The sequence below is a fragment of the Parus major genome, chromosome 7, assembly GCF_001522545.3.
Source record: "Parus major isolate Abel chromosome 7, Parus_major1.1, whole genome shotgun sequence".
Taxonomy (NCBI): Eukaryota; Metazoa; Chordata; class Aves; order Passeriformes; family Paridae; genus Parus; species Parus major.
The window spans coordinates 19387793-19411290 of NC_031776.1; the positions used below are offsets into that span (position 1 = coordinate 19387793).

A 23498-nucleotide genomic window follows, 5' to 3' on the forward strand; every position below is an offset into this window, starting at 1 on the left:
GAAGCCAAAAAGAGTAAGTTAAATTTTGGCAGGAACATTGAGATAATTTCAGCTTTTCAGTTACAGATCAAAACTTGATTTCACTAGTAGGAACATCATGTAAAAAACCAGTTGATATCCTTTAGTGTGTTTCTCTAGACATCCACCTGGAAGTCAATTCAGATGTTTTGTATTTTTAAAATATTTAACAAAATTTTCCTAACAAAGCAAATTGGAACTTACGTATTTTCCAGCCCCCTCTGCACCACCTGTATGAGCTTTACTCTTTAACACCCAGCTTGGGGGAAGAACTGTGGGGGGAAATACCATGCTCATTGCTTGTTCACTTTTTTTTCCTCCTTTTTTTCCTCACTTTAGGATCAAACCCTGTACAATGAAGCACTACATATGTGCCTTACAGGAAATGGAGAGCATCCGAGCTTGGCATCCTGTAATCCCTCAGACCCTTTCCAGAAGTGGATCTTTGGCCAGAATGATTAAGATTTGATATTATAGGCCAGAAGCATTTTATTAAAAGAACCATTCTGAGCTGTGATTATATATGTAAACTGGATTGTTATGTGATAGTTTAAATGCAAAATGTTTGAACAGTTTATTTTCCCTCTTAAATTGGATATAAAATGTGTCATCAGAGATTCCCTGGGAATCTGTTATACCAAAGATAATTGGGATCCTGGTTATATTTTGTTTACAATATTTCTATGATGAGACTTTATATGTTGACCTCTGATTTATGGATCCTATTAGTTCTCTTTTATCTTAGAGGCCATATGTGAGGGGGTTTTTGACATATTTTAAGTGCTTCTGAAGAAGATTTATTTTCTCTGTAGTGTTGTGAGAAATTATTGCCTACTCTCTAAAACCCGATACACTTTATATGTATGTTTTTATGCTCAAATGGCTGATTTTTAAAAGAATTTACTTTACTCAGTGAAACTTTCTCAATATTTTTACGTTCCTTCACTTGGAAAATTAAATATTTGACTGTCAGGTCAAAGCCAAATAGGACACCACATTGTGCTCAGCTTCTAGGAAGTCAGTTTTTCGGTAGAAGAAAAAATTCTTGCTAAAATATGTATTTATAATTATTTTAATGTAAAATCTGCTTATTTTGATACTAATATTTTGTTTAGCCAAAACTTCCTGTATAGTTTTTTTTTTTATATTTCATGGACTTAAAAATTTATTATCAAGATGTATTGTAGTAGGCTTCCGAGATGCTTAACATTCACACATTTTTCCAGCAATCTGTTCATTACTGCTTTTAAATTACATGTTATCTACTAAACTTCTGCTCCTACCTTCTAGTAATTTATGCAATATTTACCTCACAGGTTTCTAATGCTATCCATATGTTATTTCTTGTGCCAACACTTGCATATTAATATTTTTTTCTTGTTTCTGTTTCCCCTTTTACAAAGGACTAATCTCAGATTTATCGGTCTGAGTGAAACCTTGGCCTAACTATTTTGCTAATTATAGAAAATAATATAGCATAATAAAATATAATCAATTTTTAAAAATTTTTAAAGACAAAAGTATTTGGCTGTATGATCAAATTTAAAGCTGAGAATGAACTTGAAGGGGTGGGTATTAAAGGCTGAATAGGACAAAAAATACACTACTAATAAATCTGGGTTTTTTTCTAGTAATTAAGTAGTATCATTACAGATAAATGTTAACTTATGTCTGGTGGGTGAGTGGATGATGATGTGAGGGGTTTTTTTACTTCTGTGGTGGGGACGGAGCCTGTCCATAATTTAATGGTACCTGGCTGATGAGTTCAGTTTCTGAATACAAGCAAGAGAAGTTCCTTTCAGTACTTGTGAGTCAACTGAAAGACAAAAAGTGTATAAGCAAGGACCAGTGATAATTTGCCAGAAGCTTTAAGTCTAATTTGTTTGTCTCAGCTTTCGTAAGGCTTTTGGAGACAGCTGTGAGAATATCCCATGAAGTTAAAGCTGTATAACTTAAAATAATTTGACAGAGAGTGAACAGAAATTGTTGAAGAGACTGTACCAGGAAGTGTTACTTATCCACTGAAACTGGAAGGTTGTGTAGAAAGATCTGTCTGTATCCTCTGATCAATGTTTTAATTTGGTAATGGAATACAAAGTGTTATTACTTTTGCAGATCAAGCCAATATTGGAAGGCCAATATGTGCACTTGATAAAATGGGGGAGTTGAGGAAAAACAGAATGCAGGTCAATGAGAAAACTGTTGAACAATATGAATAGAGGATGGGAGATTACACAAGAGAGCAGCTGTGTTGTGTTGAACCTTGGGTATGGAATGGAAACTGTCCAAGGAACCTGTTCTAGAAGACAAGGTATTTAGCATACCAGTTTAAAAGTACTTGTTCTTTTAGTTCTCAGTTCATATTATACAGAAAATGCATTACTTTTAATATCACTGAAGGATAATTTCTTCATGCAACCTGTTTCTCTTACAAGCTTTTCAGATTGGGATTTGCACATACAAGTTATTTATCTACTCATTATCAGTTGGGATTTTGCCATTTTAGGATTTTTTTTAAGACCTAATATTTTAAACCAGGGTAGAATTTAAATTGCAAGGAAATGAGTGTTCTGTTGAACTTGGAGGTAAGAACCTTTTCCTAAGTTATGCTAGAGAAGCTCCACTTTGTATTTTTTTGGTGTTTTGCAGATACAGCAATATATGTAGTTGTTTTTTGCAGAGATTAGAAGTTCACCTCATTATTATATTTTGTCTTTAGTTCTAGATATAGAAAGGGAAAATAATTCTATGATTTTAACATGGTCTTTTAGGATTTTCCTTTCATTTATTGGGACTCCTTTTCTGGCCTAACATAGGTCACTAGTACAAAATATGTATTATACATAGTATTTTTTTAAAGTATGTTAACCATTATAGTTCCTCTAACTGTGACATTTTAGTCTGTATTTTGCAGTACCTAGTATAGCAGTTCAGTCTTACACCCTTCTACCTGCCAGAAAAGAGGGAGACGGATCTATAAATAGAGGAAAATTTTAAGTGACTTTTTTTGTTCCATTCTGTGTGAAGATCCAAAATTAACTTTTAGGTCACACTGACTATTGCACTTCCAAATACTCATGTGTATGTGTATATATATGTGTGTGTGTGTACACATATACAGGCATCACATAATACTAGGAGAGCAATAAGAGATCTGTAAATATGACTAGAGGTTTAATAAGTTGGATTTATGGTTTTTTTAAAGCTAATAAAAAAGCAGCAGCATCTTCTGGCTGTTGATAATGTTCTCTTGAAAGCAGCTAATAATTTCTAGTAGTTAGAAAGGCTTGGTGAAAATCAGTTTATTGCAGAGGGGTTCTCTGGCTCTTTTACATAATTTTTTTTTTTTTTAAGTTCAAGTCTCTTTCAGTAACATTATAATGCCCTTTTCTGCTCCTATGAAGGGGACAAAGGTAAATAGTGTTTCATACACAGCATGTAAAAATTCGTACCTCAATCAGATGGCTGTATAAACTACTGAAGGTTACTAGAACAGCTGGCATCAGTGTTAGCCTCTCTCTCACCGTGCTCTCTTACACATCCAGGGAATAATCACAAGTGCTGAGGAAGGCTTGACTTCAGGCCAGTTCAGCAACGCTCCCAGCAGGATGAAGCATGTCCTAAACCTTTAGGGACATTAGGGCCTGTGGCTCTGGGTAGTACTGCCTGTGAGCAAGAGGTTGCTTGTGGCTCCTCCTGGTTATGGCACCATTCACTGCAGTGGGAATTTGCCAGCCCACCACACCTGAGGATTGGGAGTAATTGCTGCCTTACTCTAGGGCAACTACAGAACAACGTGAATACTATTAACAGATCAATTTACAAGTGAACCTTAAGAGTTAAATCTTCCTACTTCTGAATGGGCATCCTGGGATTTTGAATTGGAACCACTGGTGAAAGTTGTTTTACATTTTTTTGTATCAGTATGGTTTAACAAGCCCTGGAGCAGCCCTTTTAGCCACAGTTGATAGCAATGCCAAAAGCAGTCTGATAGCAAATACGGGACTCCCAACACACAACCAAGTGATACCACACTTCCTACGAGAACTTGAAATCTAGAGAACATCTCATCTTTATCAGTTTTTTAAAATACAAACAATTTAGCTATACGTCCTCATATAAGCAAAATTAAGAACGACTTTTTGTAAATGTGCATCTCAGTTTGAGTAAATATCAGAATTAAAAGGAAGTAGAGATTGTGCTGTGACTGTTAATTATTTTCTTAATGAAGCTATGTTGATCATCAGTTTTCAAAATAAGCAGTTGTTCTGAAATTTAGCAGTAGTCTTTGAATGTTGCCATTGAAATAATCTGATGCATAAAATTACTGCAAATTGTCCACCAGAGAGAGCTGTTGCAAAATTTTATTCCAACAGCTGTTGAAGACAATTGTTTCATTACCTTATTATGAAAATCATAGGCACAGATGAATCAGGTACAGTATTTTCCTGGCCAAAGAAAACCGTAGGCAGTAGTATCATTAAAGGGCAAATGGATATACCTAAGAAGACATTTCTGTTTATTTAATTTAATTGGCATACAAATATTTAGAAACAAAAACACACACACAAAAATTCCACACAAACTGCTTCTCCTTATGATATCAGACAATCAGGAACAGGAGAAATTCTTGGAATTTCACAGAGTGCCTTTGGAGACTCTGCAGGTGTCAGGGAGGAGGTGCAGTACTAATTCTGGCTCTCTTAGCTAAGAGAGGCTCTAGTGCCTGCATGGCAGAAATGAGACACACAATGCACTGGCAGCCAGGATGTAACGTAGAAACCTGGTTTACTTCATTGCAAACAAATGGACAATATATATTGTACAATATATAATAAAAATACAGCTGATACAAGTGCCACTAATTAACAAAAAAACTAATGTTAAGACTTAAAAATGCTCATTTTTTAATATATATACACTGCAGTAATAAGCCACAATAAATACATCAAATTTCATATCATTCATAATAAATACCGAAAATATAAATACGGAAGAATACAGTTAATTTGAATAAATTATTACAACATAAGATCTAGGTTAAGTTCTGTTGAATATTATTGTAGCTTATATTACCCTTTGGCATCTTTGATGTTACAACTTGTTTAAAAAAAGAAATAAAGGAAATGTGTAGTTCATGAAGCTTAAAATTATTTCCATATACAGATTTTAAGATGAACTTTCCCTTTGCTTCTTCAAACAGTTTAAAAGCAGCAGTCCAATTAAATATCTTGCTTAACTGTTGAGACCTCCATAATTTTAGTATGCAAGATCATCTGTAATGGAAAATGTTAAGTATGTAACATAATTATTTTTCTCAGAAATTAGTAACATTAGAAGTAATGTACAAATTTTAAATGAATGGCTGCAATTACACATTTTTACTACTCCCAGTTGAATGGATTACCTGTCTGAAAGACCATCAACTTAAGTGCTTCTGAGTTTATGCCATGGTATACTATTTACCACTTGCCAAAACAAATTTCAAAAGAAATTTTATATTCTTGTGGGGATATCTAGATATATGTATGTATACAGAGAGAGATGGACCTGCTAAAAGACAGGGTTGGACTAGACAGTGTGAATGTTAATACAGTCTGTTAATACAAAACACTTTAAACATATAAAAAGTAATGTGTTGTTTTTGTTTTTTTACAGAATCTTTACTAGTTGTAGATTGAAACAAATCAAAATAACAAATTGCCATGTTTTATGTTAACAGGTATTAACCAGTACATTTGTATTAATAATTTTATTTGTAAAAGGTTATTACACCAGAATGCAATTTAACTTAAAAGATCAACTTTACTAAGACAATATTACAGGCTGAGGATCTTAGGAACAGTTTTGTAATCTACAGATTTTGACTATTTTTGCACTGTTAAATGTCTAGCGCTTATTTTACATCAAACACTTTTAAAACATATTTCACAAACTACATTTCAGACGTATTTCCATAGAAGTGCCTACAATCAGTCAATTTAAAAGAAGTGCCCGGTTATTAAGCCTTGTTTACAAGGGCATTTGAGACCTGAAGTTGTGGTATTTGTGTGAAATTGCTTGAAAAAAACCAATATGCTTGCTTTTGGTTTTAAAAGAACCAGCTGCCAGTGCACATGATGATCTTTTCAAGAAGCTGAAAACTGGTGCTAAATCTGTATCTGAGACCCACAAATGGTTCTTTACAGTGATTCCTCCATTACCCCAGCAAGGCTAACCCCCATCCAAAATCCAACCCAAAATATAATTCTTAAGAATTTATTTTAGAAGATGGAGAAACCTAAAATAATTACCTGCCATAATGTACTAACCTGCATTTGAAAGTACCAAGATAAAATGCTGAAAAAAGGATATTTTTTCTTTGCTTTTAGCATCTCTTGCTAGCTGAGGAACTGAGTGTATGAGAATATGTGCCTGGGAGCAGAGGTAACTAAAATGATTCTAAACTTGTCTTTGAAATTGCCATCACAAAGAGTGATATGGTAGCAATGCTTCTACGGTGATGCTTTTTAGATTTTTTACCTCATGCATTTGGATAAGTCTTTTATTTAATGGCCACCCATATAGGTCTGGTCTGGAAAAAATGTCATTTCAGTTTCCACTGAGTTCATGTTTGGTTACAATATATTGTATTACAGAAACAATATTATGGTCTAACATGGGCAAGCTTGTAGTGAATGTCCATATACTTTTCCATCCTTGTTCTGAAGAGATCTTAATTTGCATTTTTCCTTCTGTTTTTTTTTTTTTTTTAATATGCTTTATTTTTCCCTTTAGAAGAAAAAATAATCCTCATCAATCTGCCTCCTGCCTTCATCTTTCTTTTCCTCTAAATTGTTCTTCCTATCCTCCCTGCACTCACTCAAGTGTTTGAAGACAAAGGATGATCTTGATCCTTGTATTAGAATAATGATGTGCATTTGTACCTTCCACCATTTTCCCTATCAACAAAAGCTAATCCCATATTCATGGTTTGTTGGAAAAGGAAACAGAACAATGTACATGAGACAAACTTTTTTTGACTTTGGTCTACTGGACATTCATTCAGAAAACAGAAGTGACATTGCTAAGCTCCAAATTAAAATAATTGTATTAATAAAGTACAAAATCTACCTTTTAACTTTTTTTTTGTTCCACCCCCAGCCTTGGATGAAGGACTATGATCTCAGCTGTGAGAAGGTGCAACACAGAGCACCAGGAATATGGTTGTCCAGTCTGTGGGACCTTCTGAGCAGGGGGTGTCTGCCTAACCTTAAGACAGCAGTAGGGCAATACATATTTTAACTCTTAGAATCACAGAATGGCCTGGTTTGGAAGGGACCTTAAAGACCATCTAATTCCAACCCCCCACTAGTTCAAATTGTTCAAAACCCCACCCAACCTGTTTTCAAGATATCATTGTCAGCACAAAGTACAGCACAGTTGCCCTTGTGCTTGAATTTAATGAAAAGCCTTACTTTACAACAGAGGGAGGGAGGGACTAAGGCTGCAAAATAGGTGTTTCATAAAGTGGATGTTCAAATAGGGTAGCAGAAAAGTTCTCAAAAGATGTTATAACTTTACTCCTTAAGTGGAAAAATCTGGTACATTTATTAGCCAGAATTAAAAGCTGCCTTGGATTTAGGGGAGGGAAGAGACAGTGAAAAGGAAGAACTTGTGAAGAACTTGTGTGTTCACTCAGACATCTTTAAAACTACATTGCACTTCATCACTTGACAATATTTGTACTTTGGATTTGACACTTCTTGGAGAAAATGGACAATAATTTGCACATGGACAATGATTACAGAGAATAGTAAAATTAAGGATAAAAAAACCCCCTTGAAACAGTGAAAAGGCCAATGCTGAGATTTCTCATACCAAGGAACAAGTAAGTGAACTAGACTCTTTTGAAAATAACAGCTTTCTACCATTTTAAAAAAATAGTAATCAGATTTAATATTTTAGAAATAAATTCTATAGAATATATTCTCTTAGTTATTTCTAGATTTTCAAAGTATTTTACATCAACTGTTCTGCAACCATTATAAAGCAGATGATAGAATTACTCTTTAGTCTCAGCAGGAAAACATAACACCCCCAAATGCTTAAGGATTTTCTGTATCATCCTCTTCTGTTCCTGACTGTTTCAGGAAGTAAAACAACTGGCACAATGAACATCAGTTTATAAAAGTCACGAGCTGTAACTCCTTATTTAGCAAATGACTTTTAAAAGGATATCATGGGTCTGTCTTGCTTTATGTTTGAGTAAGGACACCTGCATTGCTACAGAAACAGCCGAGAGAAAAGGAGTTGCAACTGAGAATTCAGCTGGTAAAAGAACACAACATGCAGAAGAGTAAGACTGTCTGTCGCTGCCAAGTATGGTGTTGCAGGAAAACTACAATCTTGCTGCTCAAATGTTAAGCACTAGACAGGTAAATGTTGTATATTCAACACAGCTTTTATTCTAATTTTTCACTGTGAAATTTACTTTTTAGCTTCTGCCCATTAATCCAGTCCAAGGAAAGGAGAGCTCATTTCAGCTGTGTTTCATGTTAGTGAAAAATTTCTGGTCACTTCTGAGCTGGGCTGGGCTTCACTTGCAAAGTGGCATAGTCTGCAGTACAAAAATTTACTTATGATGCCAAAACACAAGAATAAAATGGTATTTTACCTGTTCTATAGAATAATGTTTTATCACAGTATCTCCAAGTACATTACAAACCAAAGCACAGAGAACGCAATGACACAACAGGACAAAAGCAAAGTCTCCTCTGCCTGAGCCCAGTTCTCTATCCAGTGTATCACATTTCTGTCAGGAACACCTGAACTAACAGAAACCTTTATACATGCTTAGTTTTGCATACAAATACATGTATATGACCTTTAACAAAGCAGCTGTGTTTGTGAAGGTACTGCCTTCACAAAGGAATGCAGGGAAAGCAACATGATCAGTTTATTAGCACATTTACTGAAATAAAACATCCAGATCAGGTTAGAAACTGGATCTGGACAGGGATCAGTCAGCAGTCTAGTGAGTAACAGTACCACCAATACCTCACAGGAATCCTGCAGCACTTGGACTAAAGGCAGGGTCCCACTGTTAACAGCAGGGGAGCAGCTGAACCTTATCTATAGCAAGTGATAGTTACAAGGAACCAATGGCCTTAAAATAAACAAATGTCAACACCAATCATGATTCACTAGCAAGAACTTAAGTAAATGAAAAACTGTAAAGCTTTACAAATCTAGAGTTTTCTCATCTAAGTAGCATACAGCTCAACAAAGAATATTTGAAACTTCTACTGACCAGCTTTTAAGGATGTTTCAACAGACATGAGTTACAGCTCTTAAGCAACTATTGCAATTGCTGTAATCATGCCAGTGAAATTCTAATTTCATGTCTACCATCAATTAAAGCTCTATAAATATGTAACAATGCACCTTTTCCCAACAAAGGTGAAGTTCACCTTATAAGCAAAAAGGCATCTGCTTTTAGGTCCTGTTCCAGTAACAGTCCGTGTGAAAATTCCAGTTTATTTCAAGAAAGGGAAATGCTTTTGTTATGACTCATTTTTTTGAACGATGCAATATAATCACAAATATATACCAGGCTTCTTAGAAGTGTTTATCAGTAGCCAGATATCTTAGAAATAAAGCTGATAAAGACTATCAGTAAAGTAGATATTTTCACAAATAATACACTGTGTTGATACAGAAGCAAATACTGCTGGTTATCATTTATAATACTTTTATCACATAGAAACAGCCTACCCAGAATGAAAGGACTGGTAATCAACATGATTCCCAGCTGGGAAATGTGACACAGCATGTATTATTCTATACTAGCCCAGAAAATAACACTGAAATATTTTCCATCCCATGACTTAGGCTTGCTTTTACTTAAACAAAGAGTATGGTTTTTGTTCAAAAAAAAAATAAAATAAAAAAAATTAAAAAAATAGAAGTTTAATCAAGTGATAGGGAACTTGACTCTCATGTTTTTTACATCCTACTCTAGATTTCAGCTAAATTTACCTACCTCTTTTGGTCAGGACTTAAACTATTTTTTTTTTTTTTTCATTCTAGTCAATGCTAGAAAAGGGTTTAGCTTTGTTATTTACTGGCATGGATTTGGCTGGGCAACAGGTTTAACCTGTACTGAAAAAAAGAGAGGTTACTGGGGTTTTTTCCTCAGTATCTCTCTGTTAGAAGGCTTGGTAGTACTATTAATAATAGCTACCAGGAACTCTCCATTAATTATAAATAGATCTGACTTTATAACTTGCTGTAAGAACTAAAGACTTTTTTACTTTGTATCTTGAGATCAAATCTTGATCACAAAATACCATATTGCATCAAAAGTATTATTACCTACATTATCACTACCTAGCCAATTAGGAATATTTTTTCAACTTAAATCTTTACTTTTTTGACTTCAAACATGGGAAAAGAGTGTATCACAAATGCTTTATGTAGTCCCTACTCCCTCTACCTCTCTCTTACAAGGTACTGCCTGTTATCCTACGCTGCAGACTTTAGAGAATTTGGCTGTATTCACCCCGATGCCCCAATGGCATGCAACATACACGTCCAAATACTCAGAAGTTTTTACAGATGCTAATATTACAGAGGACTGGGACCAGATATCTGTGCCAATGGAAATAGTAAATAACCATCACCTCAATATTTAAAGCTAGCTGCAAAGTATTTTATAAAGTTAATCACTTCCTGTGCTTGCTGACATTATTAAAGATATTTTTCATGTGAAAGCACAGGGGCCAAGAAAATAATTTCTTATTGCTCAGTAATGGCATGAATAACAAAGCAAAAGATTTCACTTAACTTTCCCCTGAGAGAAATACCCCAGTAAAGTGTGTGTGGTTCTCCAACACACTCTGAAGTTAAAGAGCTGCTACTGATGATCATCTATGTCCCAGCTCATGCAGAAGAGATTTGTGCTTTTGGTGCTGGTGTGAAGGGAGAGTGCCTAATTTAAGCCCACTGTTAAAGCAAGACCCCTGTATACACAGGGGTATGTTACATTTGCCCTTAGAATATCTTGAACAGAATAATGCATTCTTCAGTACAGAACTTTAAGGGCTAGCACATTTCTCTTTAAAAATCATGGGCATTTGCTGTATGGCATTGGAGAATACAGGCACTTACCTGGCTACTCAGCCTTAGAGAAAAGAGACTAGAGTGGTCTGTGACTGCGAGGAACAGAGGCTGTGGAATTTCTGAGCCAGATAACCAACATGAGTGCGCTTTCCCAGGAGATGGAATATGTTGCAAGTTTGGAATCCAGTCCCTAGAGAACTAGACTTTTCAATGCAGTTCATATAAAACATGTAGGACTTCTTGTGGAAACAAGTAAATAAAAAACCTTTCCAGCTACTACATGGAGTAAAAATATTTTGCTAATTTAGCATAAATATGAGAAATTACTTTGCCCAGATTTCATACAAAAACAATTAAGTTAGCTCTTTTTTTTGAAAAGCGTATTTTACATCAGCAGTTTTTCTACTGGAGTACTGTACATGATGTTTTAAAGAGCTTCTAACCAGAAGAGTCACTGTTACAGAGATAAAATTTACACTGTGTTTACATGCACACTGTTAACCATCTAGATCTGACATAGATAAAAACTAAGATGCTGATTCTTATTTTGACAAACAAGACAGGCCTATATTTCAACTACTTGATGTATAATAAATGAAATTTCAGTATTAGAAGAATAAAAATGCTGAAATAGATTTTGAAATCAAAATAAGGCAGTGCAGAATTACCAGTGCAGAGAAAATCTGGTTCCTATGCCTCCTTTTCTAGACAAAAGCAACATTATTTAATAAATTAAAGGTATTTTCATTCCCATTTCACTTAAAAACAAGTGGATCACAAGGTAATGGAAATCCATATGATGCACATGTTCTTTTGTTTGCAGACTTTTGCAGATACAAAATTGCTGAAGCTATTTTTCCTCACTGAATGGACTGTTTCCTAATAAGACCAAATGGTACTAAATTTGATACAATCAGAAGTCCACAAAAGCCAGTCTTGTATTTCATAAAAATTTAGGCAATCTAGACACTTCCGCATTTTTTTTCCATGCTTTATTTAAACTTTCATCAGTAAGGCTCTGCTTTTATAAATTGCATACTGACATATTCATAAACTGGCTTGGGAAAAACATACAGGTTTTGTTACAGTGAATTTGAAGATCTTACATTGCCTCAGGATCTGTAGCTATGGCATTTCTCCGAGAGGTTCACAGTTCCCACAGTTCGTACAGTACTGCAAAGTGGCACTAAAGTGCGTAAGTATCTGAACGGTGGCTGGGCTGAAGGTGCTGTGTGAGCTTAAGCTACTGCTTTGCCATTATATACAAGATCATTTTTCTTTGGGAAGGGGGTACTAGTTCTGGAATGCCACTGATTTTAGTTTTAAATGGAGGATTGTCTACCATTCTCTATTCTAAAGATGTAACTGCCCCCTTTCTGACTCTTCTGTTTGTCAAGAATAGTAAAAGAGAAAATAGTACACTCTAAAAATATGTTTCAAGATGATTTATCAGAAATGGTATTAAGAAAAAAATAAGGAAGAATACAAGGTACTCCAGATGAAAAATGGACATGCTCTTCGTAAGCAGCTATGGGTCTTCTGCTCAAATGAACATTCTGTTCATTTTTATCAAAACATGAATCTTAAACTACCATAAATAAAATACATACAGTACAGAACAATTAAAACTTTTTTTTTTTGTACAGTAGTTACTTTTACATTAAACTTACCATCTTTTCAGATATGTTGAAAATTAGGACTCTAAACATGATTATTTCAAAGTATCATTTATAACAATCTTGCACAGGCCCGACAGTCAAAAACATGAAGCTTTGATTCAGATAGCTTGGCAGGTTTCACATACTTTCATAGGTAGGCTACTTTGAAATATGTTGGGTGTGTTTTTTACTAATCTGTTTTATTTTTATCAAAAAAAGTATTTGATTATTTTTATTTAAATCTTTACATGAACTGGTTTTGTGCAATATCACTGCCAGTGTAGCTTGAGAAAACAAAATGTGTCTGGAACATTGACTATAGTCCAAGTGCTGTCTACCTCTTAAAAAAGTAAGTTTCTAGGAAAATCCAATGGGAGTGAATTTTAACACAGGAAGTCAGTCCTAGAATAATTTTAATATTAAACAGGTACTGTCTCTACCACTGGTGATTTGATGCACTCTTCGTGCAGTCTGCTCTTTTCTGGGAGGTTTAGTGAATTCTCAGCAGGGTGTTCTTGCACATGACTGTCACCATTCAAAGCTGAAACAAAGCCATCTTGAGAAGGACCTTTCAAGTATGAGTGAAATTCCACTGGCGGGTGACTTGGCCTATGCTCAGTATATAAACTGTTACAGGGAGCACTGCCATCCCCTTCAGAAGATGAGCAGCAAACAATCACTGAGGGGTTTGCAGAAGGGTAATGAGGGCTGCTAAAAGTTTCCTCTGATTGCCGTGTGTAGTCAACAAACTGTTCTGAAGTCATGTTGTAAGGCACCAGAGAAAGACTACCGTTCTTGACAGCATCCCTTTCTGAGTAAGTCTCACCGATCTGGTTAGCAGTGCCAGCAACGTGGTTCTCTATTTGGTAATACAGAGCTGAAGAGTTAGTATAGTATGAAGCATTTTTAGAGTGGTTTTCATGCACAGCAGTTCCATCAGAGTAGCAAAGGACAGAAGGAAGAGGCACCATATCAGCATGGGAGCTCATACTTTCTACAAAATCATCTGCTTTTTCTTCCTCCTCATCTTCCTCCTCATCTTCCTCTTCCTCTTCATCATCATCTGATTCACTAGGGGCTAAACTCTGTGTACTAGAATCTGTAACTCCACTACAAAAGCTACTCCCATCTTCCTCTTCCTCCTCTTCCACTGGGCAGTCCAAGTCCTCGGCTGACTGGGAATGCATAACTGCAGCCGGGGTTTCAGTTTCAATCTCAAAATTTTCTGCAATTGAATATTCAACTGGATGGGGTCCTGGACTCATGGAACTACTGTGTGCACTTATCTCAGTGTGACAGCCATTGAGTGCTGGAACTTGCTGCTCTCTATTTTTCTCCAATTCAAGTTTCATTATCGTGTGCAAAAAGTGAGTCCGTACACGGATAGGGTTAAATTCGATTCTACCTGCTGTATTGCTACACCCTTCTTTAGTGCAACCGCATGGAAAAGACATACGATCCACCTTTTAAAAAAGAGAATACAGATTAACAATGAGAAGCAAAAGCCTGGTGACATGACAGAGCCTAGACAGCTTAGAGAAATAAAAAGGTGAGGTGGGATGCACCTTGAGAAATGCTGGTAGAATTAGTCAAAGCAAATGATCATTCAGAGTCAGCCCTGGAGTTTAGCAGTACTGAGAGAATAGTAAGGGGCCTGGACATGCTCCACTATTTCAGAGAAGGGAAAAAATTATTCTGTTCCATAGGTGAAAGTATTACACATTGGAACAAATAATAGTTAGCTTTTAAATTTCTTGATCTGCTACAGCTTTACTTCATTTTGTGCCCAAATCCAGGCAAAAGCATTACCAGAAACACCTTAAAATTTGGTAAAAATCATGGAAACTAGACACTCATTGAAGCAAAATTAATAATATACAGAAACTTTAATAAAGTTACCAATGGGGACACCTGATCTCAGAAAACAGGGGCAAAGACTTAAGTGCATTTTCAAAGATAATCGAGTCAATTCTAGATGCAATACTGTAAGCATAACAGACTGGGCACAGAACTTCTACATCTAATATCTTAAATTTTTGAAAATGTGACTGAACCCATGTGTTGGCAAGTTTGATTAGACAGCCTAAGGTCTGTGACTTTCATCTGCACCGTAACACCTGAACATCAAATATGTACAGGAGAACTGCACAACACAATCCAGTACATCTTCCCTGCATGTGGAGATGAAAACAGGAACAGCAGAGAGAATGTATTATTTAAAAGAGCAGAGAAAGTTTAGCTTGGATTCATGAGATGATGAAAAACACATTCAGGAAGAAAACTCAGCTGCACAACAGCAACTCAGCAGAACTAGCAGTAATATCTTTTAGGGAACATTTTGGGACACGTACAGCTGACACTATGTAGATGTACAATATGAAATACCTCTTCAGTCTGCAGAGGAAAAACTTACCTGCTATATTAGCAGATATCTTTTTACTGCCTACATGCAAATTTGTCATGCACAGATTTTTAATTATCATGCATGTTACATAAATCACAGAATATAATTTATTTATTGTATGGAGTTTGGACTATAATTCACATTTGTAGTGTTTGCTTATTGTTTCTAAAATAAAAGGTAATATATCTTCGGAAATCTGCAGGCTACTTATTCTTCTCTTGTCTGCATCTGCCTATTTAGATAAAGGCCTGAAAGAAGTATAGGGAGCAGAATACTTGTGTAGGAACAAAAAAACACCCTAAGCACTGTATGTCCCTAAAATAATACTAAAAATATTTTAGGAGATTGTATTGATTGCCCACTATATACCCTTAAAACAGGACCTTACAAAACAGGTTGGACATCCACAAGTGTTATTGCCTAATACTTAATTTCCAATAGTATAGCTTCAAGAACAGAAAGTACACGTGTGAGCATGGACACACACCCTTCCCCCCACCCCCTCCCCCCCAAGACAATTAAATAATGACAATAACATAGACATTTACCTGACATTTTATGCCTGCAAGACTGCAGGTGCAAGTTTCTGGGTCGCAGAACACACGGCAGTCACAGCCACAATCCTCTCTGGACAGGCGGATGGCTCGCAGCTCGTGCTTTTCTTCCACGTCAATCTTCTTCACTCCAGAAGCTCGCAGCAATGCCCGCCGCTTTTTTGTAGGCAGGGGTTGGAGAAAAAAGTACTCATCTACTTCTGTGTTGTCTAGATCAATATCATCATCAGAAATGTCATCCAGAGTCAGTGTATTGGCTTCCTCAGATTCCACCGTACCATTCTTCGTCATCTGTTGCACAGAACAATTAACAAAGTCCTTAAATGACAGTCACGCTGAAGTCATGTCATAGACATCAATATGTGAAATGCATTATCAATGTACAAAGCTGTATGTAAAAATGCTGCATGACTGCCAGGAAGTGCCAGAAATTGTCACAGATAGGGTGACCAGGCATTTCTTTCACATTCAGCATATTAATTAAATACACTTTTTTAATACCAAGTTTGTAATGAAGGTAAGAAATTATCTGTTCATTATTTACCTAAATTTACTGCTTGCCATTAGCTGCTAGATCTCAACGCTTTTCTGAAATTCTGGTCTTTTCCGCATTGTTTGACAAGATCATTTTTGAGACCTTAATTGATTCCTGTCTTTGAGTTCTCTGAAATTCTTAAATATCCCTTGTGAGATAGCAATGATACTACTGACATGGGTTCAGATCACGATGTATCACAGGTTTTTAAAATGGTATATTTTATGTACTGCTCTATTTTCTGATACGCATTTCACATTACACCGGTAAAAGGGGGTAATAGCTCCCTAAACAGTTCTCCCTGGCCCTGGGACAGTGGGAAGATTATTTACACCAGGTATTTCAATATATTAGTTCAGTTAAGGTAGAAGAAGCAACATTAGAAGTCATCTTTTTTCCTGCACATTCTACAGAGAGAGAGGTAAATCCACACAGGGATTAAATGCATCTTGAATTAGCTGCCCGAAGCTAATACCTCACCATACACACAACTCAGGGAGAATATTTTAATCCAGAATAGCTCTCTTGGTTGTATCTTTTCATTTTACGTTAGCAAGGTAAAACTAAGTAGAGTGTATTTTTGTTTCTTTGATTTCTTTGTTTGTTTGTTTAATATGTAATAGGGGAATGACCTACCTAAGAACTGATTTCTCTAGTTTAATATACACAAGGCTCAATCCACTCCTTAAGCAGATCACTGTTACTTAATCTAAGTTAATAGGGAGAGAGAAAAAAATAGGAGAGAGAAAAATTCTAATCTCTGCTTCTGTAATTAGTTTACTATTTTATTCAATTGCTGTTTAATAAAAAAAAAAAGCTTTTAGGGCTCTTACCCATGAGGTGGATGCTGTAACTGGTCAGTACACAAAGGCACCTACAGAACCATACCAGTCCTGTCATGCATTTTTCCTCCTCCTCCTCCCCCTGCAAATCTTAACTATGCTTCACAGCAGTAGAGCATGAAGGACTGGCTTCCAGTGATGTGCTGAATGCCACATGCATCCAGCAGGCTGGAACATCAAATGCATGGCATCAGCCAGCAGTTTGCCATTTCAAAGCACCTCAGCTCCTAACTCCTTTGCAGGATGATTTCCTTGTTGTCTCCTCTAATTTTATTTTTTTTCCTCTGTTTTGATACACAAAGAACAAATAAATTAATAAAAGGAAAGAGTCTAACATTTCTCAAAAAAGTAACTGGGATACTACATAGAGACTAAGATTATCAAAAACCACCAAATACATTTTCCAGAACTTCAGGGGAACATTAAACTCTCTTGATTGTCATAATACTGCTCATCTGAATTAAACTTGATATGTAAATGGGTACATTTCCTCATAAATCTAAAGGTTAATGTCATAACCACAGAACAAAGGCCAATGAATATGTGAAGTCTTTGGGTGAAATTCAGTCCCACTCGGTAAAACAGGAGAAATGTAGGATGGACACCTCTGCCTTACCCTAGTTGGAAGTTATTCCTTACGACTTCCTGCAAAGGGACCTACTGTGTCCACAGACCAAGGAGCCTTAACATCACTTGTCTCGTGCTAATAATGTTAATTTCAGGAGACATTATGAGTAAGCACTAAGGTCTCTTCTAGGTATTTTTTTCTGCTTACTCATGTTTTCTCAAATGATTACCTTGTACCTGTCACTTGATAAGATGGCTTTTACATCCAGGATTTTCACACTCTGCTGCTAACAAGTGTTTATGCTCCTGTCAGCAGTGTTTACATCAAAGTACTGGTATGAAATGGCTGAAGTGACTTGAACATGATTTCACAGTCTTTATCTGCTTTTAATTAGAGCAGTTTCTTATCTGACCCTTTGCTTTTAGAAACTAAAACAATAAACAGTATTAATATTATGGAAACTCAAAATATATTCCTTCATTTTTATTGCTTTTAAACAGGTTCTACAGGAGCAAATACTTTCTTCCCACCAATCTGTATATTTTAATGCAATATAAAAATACTTTTTAAAAAAATCCCAGGGAAACTGAAATTAAAAATCACACTGAAAACTTTCTATTTACATAATGTTTTTCTAATAGAAAAACCTCTCACTAAACTTCATTCTACTTCATTTTCTCAATTTCTTTATTTTTCTCTGATGTAATTTTTAGGCAAATCCTGATTAGGACATTTTCATTAAATGTATAATAATTTTGCTGACATAACTGCTGACACTGTCACATTAGAATGCCACATATCCTTTTTTCTTCATTTAGAAACTATCTGAATGACCAAACATCTCTTTCATCTCTGTAACGAAAAATTAGCAAGGCCCTGTTTTCTTAAGCAAACAACATGCTCGGTGCTTTACAATGACTCTTCACTAATTCAGCAAGTCCTGAATTTTCTTTTCATGTTTGAAATTTTTTTTTCAAACCCAAGCACATAATAAGGGATGCAGCTAAGCTGAGGTTAATGGACTAGGTAAAACAGGAAGTCTTCTGCTATGTTCTTATACATGCTCCAGATAAAGAGGAATATTTTACTCTAGTAAAAGATTTAACACCAGTACGATGCAAATAAGGAATGCAAATAAGGCTCTCCTTATTCACTGAATACTTATGAAGAGATCTTGCAGGAACTCAATAATCTTAATAATCATCCACTCAACCAAGTGACTGGGAAAAGCATGTATTTGGAAAACGAGCAGAAAGTATGGTCTGTACCCCCCAAACAGACTGGACTGAAGTAAAATAAGGTAATAAAGAACAGAGATCCATCCCAGCCAAGAGGAAGGTTAGGAAAGGATGAAGAGCCAAGCTCCAGCTCATAAAGGCTAAAAGGCCTCATCTACTCTTTCAAGGTACATAAGATCTGTGCTTTTTCTTGATTTACTTTCTAGCTAAGAAAAGAAGTGAAATATTTGTGTGCTTGACTATTCTTTACTCACTCTACTGGGGATTGCTCTCTTTGAGCTGATTCCTGGAAGTCAGCCAAGGGATCTACAGCTAGTCATCAGTTACACAGCACAATTCACACTTGATGCTCTGAAAATCCTCTGATGTGAGATGTTACAGGTATAACCTCTTTCAAGTGGTAAGTCACTAACACTACTTGCCTTTAGTTTCTAGCCTGTCCAAATATCTGTCCTTGATTTGTCTTTGTCCTGAGTGGTTTTATGTTTGTTCTATGACAGTTCAAATTTTATGACCTTATGAATTTATTTAAGAATCTATTTACCTATGAAAAAAAACCTGAACATTTAGATGACTGAAAAAAATATATTACAAATGTGAAGATCATGCACACTTCCTCAGGCCCAGAAACACAAAACTCATGAACTCATGTGTTCATCCTATGGAAAAAATGCTTAAAGGCATTTATTAAACTTGGAGGGTGCCACTGCTCTGCACAACTATAGAAACAGAGATGTAGTATCACGAAAGAAGGGGATGTGCAGTACAGAAGCTCAGTTACAGTTCTAAATATTGTTCACTTTTAATTAAGGATTTATCTGAGAAAGAGTCAAAAATATATGCAACACAATCCATGACACAAAAAACCAGTTCTGTCAGCAGTTTTAAAGCAGCAGAAGGAACACTCCCATTCCCTGCTCTCCTTTACTCAAATAGTTTCTTTCCTCTCCTCTGTTGTATTCAAAAGGACAGCTTTATTGGGAAGCTGGCCCTGGGAGGGCCAATGGTATCCTGGCTGCATCAAGGAAGTGTGGCCAGCAGGTCAAGGGAGGTGATCCTGCCCCTCTGCTTGGCCACATCTGGAGTACTGGGTTCAGTTCTGGTCTCCACAGTTCAAGAAAGATAAAGGGCTACTGGAGAGGGTCCAGTGGAGGCCACAAAGATGGTTTGAGGTCTGAAGCCTCTCTCTTGTTAGAAGAGACTGCGGGAGCTGGGCCAGTTTAATCTGGAGAGGACTGAAAGGAGATCTCATTAATGCATGTGAATATCTCAAAGGGGTGCCAAGACCTTGGTGGCAGACTCTTTTTAGTGGTGCCCAGTAGCATAATGAGGAGCAATGCCCATAAACACAAGAAATTCTACCTCAACATGTGGAAGAACTTTATTACACTGAGAGTGGCAGAGCACTGGAACAAGCTGCCCGGGGGGAACATGGATCCCCTCTCTCTGGAGACATTCAAAAAGCACCTGGACACATACTGGTGTCACCCCCTCTAGATGAGCCCTGCCTTGGAGGGGGCTGTTGAGCAGATGATCTCCAGAAATGCCTTCCAACCCTGAAAATTCTGTGATCCTGTGAAAACTAGCCAAAATTTGTTTTGACTAGCTAAACTAATATAGCTGGTTAATTTATCAGACGCATTTCTTCTTTAATGGACATTCTTTGGTGAAATAGTACAGACACACAATCACTAAAATTGGTATACTAAGAACAAAAACATTTTAGTATCACTGTTTCTTAGTTCTTCCCAAATTCACTCAAGTTGGTTAAGAAAAGAAGTTATTTCACTTTCTGTACCTATAATGTTACCATTCCTTTTCTAAGACATTCTTGGGCTTAGAAAACTCATTCTCTTCCTGGCACTTCCAGACTTCTGCTGGACACCCTGCTCAAGGCTAACATCCACCACCCTCTGCTTTTATTTTCCTTTCTGTAGAAAACAGGGAGTAAACAACCTCCCTGTAAAGCACTTGGAGGTACACAGCAATGACAACTACAAGAGCACTTGGTATAATCAAACAAAAACGCATCTTCAAAATTAGAAAACCCCAGGAAAACATCCATTTCAACTGCAAATGGAGCTCATAGAAGATGATAGATTTGTTTACTGTACACACCTTGGGCCCATATAGCTATGACACTATTCATTTAAATTAGGGCAGAGATCAAAATCTTAGACAAGTTTTACCTTTAACTTTAGAGAATTGAGTTTTTCCTCCCTTAGATGCTCTCTCAACATCTCTCGATGAAGCCTCTCCTGCTCCATGGCAAACTCTCCCAGTGTATACTGGCGCACACTGTTGTGGCGAGTGGACATTCCCAGTGTGCTTCCTCCTTGGCTGGGAACACTGGTGAAGCCTTGCCTTCTCGTGAAGTAATACACAGTAACACAGTTAAAATGGACATTTTTTGTTCTCTTCCGTTTCTCTCTCTTCAGGATTGAAGACGCTGGAACAGAGGCAGATTTCAGTGTGAATGGTAACTTGCAGTCAGGCAGCAGATGTGTTAAGGTAAAGGGAACTGCACAAGTCACAGTACCTGACCAGACAGACACCACATTCCAAGGTGAGAATAAGGAGGAGAAATATTAGAAATATTTACCACATATGCAACTTACCCACTTAGAAGCCACTACAAACTGTTACAGTGATGGACACTACTGTGTCCTTCAGAACAGAAATACATGGTGCGGAATGTTCTTCTTTCCTGTCATATCATAAAAATCTTTTATCCTTTTACTGAGGAAGCAATCAAATCCCAGCAAAAGAAACCTCTTTCAGTCTCACCACACAGATAGTGATCCACTGACTTACACCTCTTCTAAACCCTGCCAACAAAGTTGCACAAGGCAGCAGAGATCCACATTGCTACAGCACTGAGTCACACTGACAGAAAAGATTAGTTTTTCCTATCATCTAATTTTTTATAAATTGATGTTAGAAAAACTATAAAAGCAGTATGGTTGTATTTCATACAGTTTCATACTGTCTCAAAAATTCGTACAAACATCATCACTACTGAATGGTATAGAAATAATTCTGACTAGCAGTCACACACACTTTGTTTTCTTCACCTTCATCCTTCTTTCTGCTGCCATCCACTGAATATGTATATGTGTGTATAGTCTAACATGTAGAATTTTGACAAAAACTTAAATCTCATATTTTCTAACTCTTTTCTGATTCCACTCATACCTGTGCTCAGGTTTTTAAATAAACATATGCAGTAACATATGAAACATGTTTAAAAACAAATGCCAAATTTTAACTGTTAAATATTCTTCTTTTGGTTCTACAGACATTTAGCAACTCTTTCCCATGATACTGATCTATTGTTTCTCACTGATAATAGCTGCTCTTTAGAGGAAACAAAAAAGGACACACAAACCTTAGAGAAAGGTAAGAGACACTCCTTGATTTTTAAAATGAGCAGTCCAATTAATTTGATTTGTTGCAAAATAGCAACAAGTTGAGAATGCAGCTTGTAAGTCACTGCTTTGCAGTTTTTATAGGCAACAACTGCAGGTATATGCAGGTATGAATGAGAGACCTCACTGCCAGAATTCAGGCAGTAATATGATATAAATGGTGCCTGACCACTCTTGAATGGCTTGCAATCATTCTATAAAAGCAGTAAGAGCAACAAGATGCACACTGATTATCTAGAATTCCACCATTTCTAGAGATGGGACACACTTGACCTTCAGGTCTGGTTTTGTAACAGGTCTGGTTCATTGTCACAGGTAAAACGAAGTTCAGTCTCTATTATTGTTATATTGTGAAATGTTAATTGCCACAAACATAAATCCACAAACTTCTACATGATGTAAAACTGTCAAAACCCCCAGCATCATCTCCCAAACTGTGTGAAAAACAAGTATTTTAGAAAATAAAGCCCTTTATCCAAATTACTGTAATACAGATATTACCACAGAACTCTTTGTGGTTCACTGAAACATTGCAACAGGATTCCTAAATACTAATAAGCTGCTAAAAGTATGGTTTGCTATATAAAAGGCGCTTCAGACCTCCTTCAGGTATGCTGGATTATAAATATAAAACAGATGAAGATCAGGTCCTGTTACTCACATGCTTCCAGTGAAGTGTGTTACAAAAACGGTATAGGATGTACAGAGGGAAATCAAAAGACAAATTCTGTTACATTAGGAATGTTTAACTTATATCCAAGTTGAAGCAAACCTTATATAAACAGAGCTTGTAAAAAATGTTTATGGGAAACCTTTAGTGAGGGAAGAGGGTATTTCATTAGCAGACTAGTTGATAGGGATATGCTTCAATTTTGCATGATATTAAATATAGTTTTAATGTGCTGTTCTTTTTCATATATACCACAGTTCCAAAATAAAACAACCTTTAATAAAACAAAATTTTTAGCATTTGTAAGATGGGGTAATTTTCATACTGAGACATTCTCTTTCAATGTAACATAAAAGCAAATACTCTAAATCAGAACCTGCACTGCCAATATACTCTGATACATAAGAAGGTGCATATTAAAAAAACACTTTTTCTGCTGAAGGAGGTATCTAAACGATTCTGGGTTGTATCCAATTTCTG

The 23498-nt window shown here is 36.2% G+C and overlaps 2 protein-coding genes across 14 annotated transcripts in view; one reads left to right on the forward strand and one right to left on the reverse strand.

Annotated features, from left to right (window-relative positions):
- Positions 1-5638, forward strand: part of GALNT3 (polypeptide N-acetylgalactosaminyltransferase 3) — a 23272-nt gene extending 17634 nt beyond the window's left edge. For all 5 annotated transcript variants that reach the window (XM_015634795.2, XM_015634793.2, XM_015634797.2 and 2 more), the window contains one exon: positions 358-5638. In XM_015634795.2, the coding sequence (XP_015490281.1) occupies positions 358-480 (123 nt within the window). In that variant the 3' untranslated portion in view covers positions 481-5638. The remainder of the gene's footprint in view (positions 1-357) is intronic.
- The window catches only part of CSRNP3 (cysteine and serine rich nuclear protein 3), a 99655-nt gene continuing 80946 nt past the window's right edge, over positions 4790-23498 (reverse strand). For all 9 annotated transcript variants that reach the window (XM_015634785.3, XM_015634787.3, XM_015634783.2 and 6 more), the window contains 3 exons: positions 21110-21369; positions 15732-16028; positions 4790-14242 (listed from right to left, as the gene is read on the reverse strand). In XM_015634785.3, the coding sequence (XP_015490271.1) occupies positions 13199-14242; positions 15732-16028; positions 21110-21369 (1601 nt within the window). In that variant the 3' untranslated portion in view covers positions 4790-13198. The remainder of the gene's footprint in view (positions 14243-15731; positions 16029-21109; positions 21370-23498) is intronic.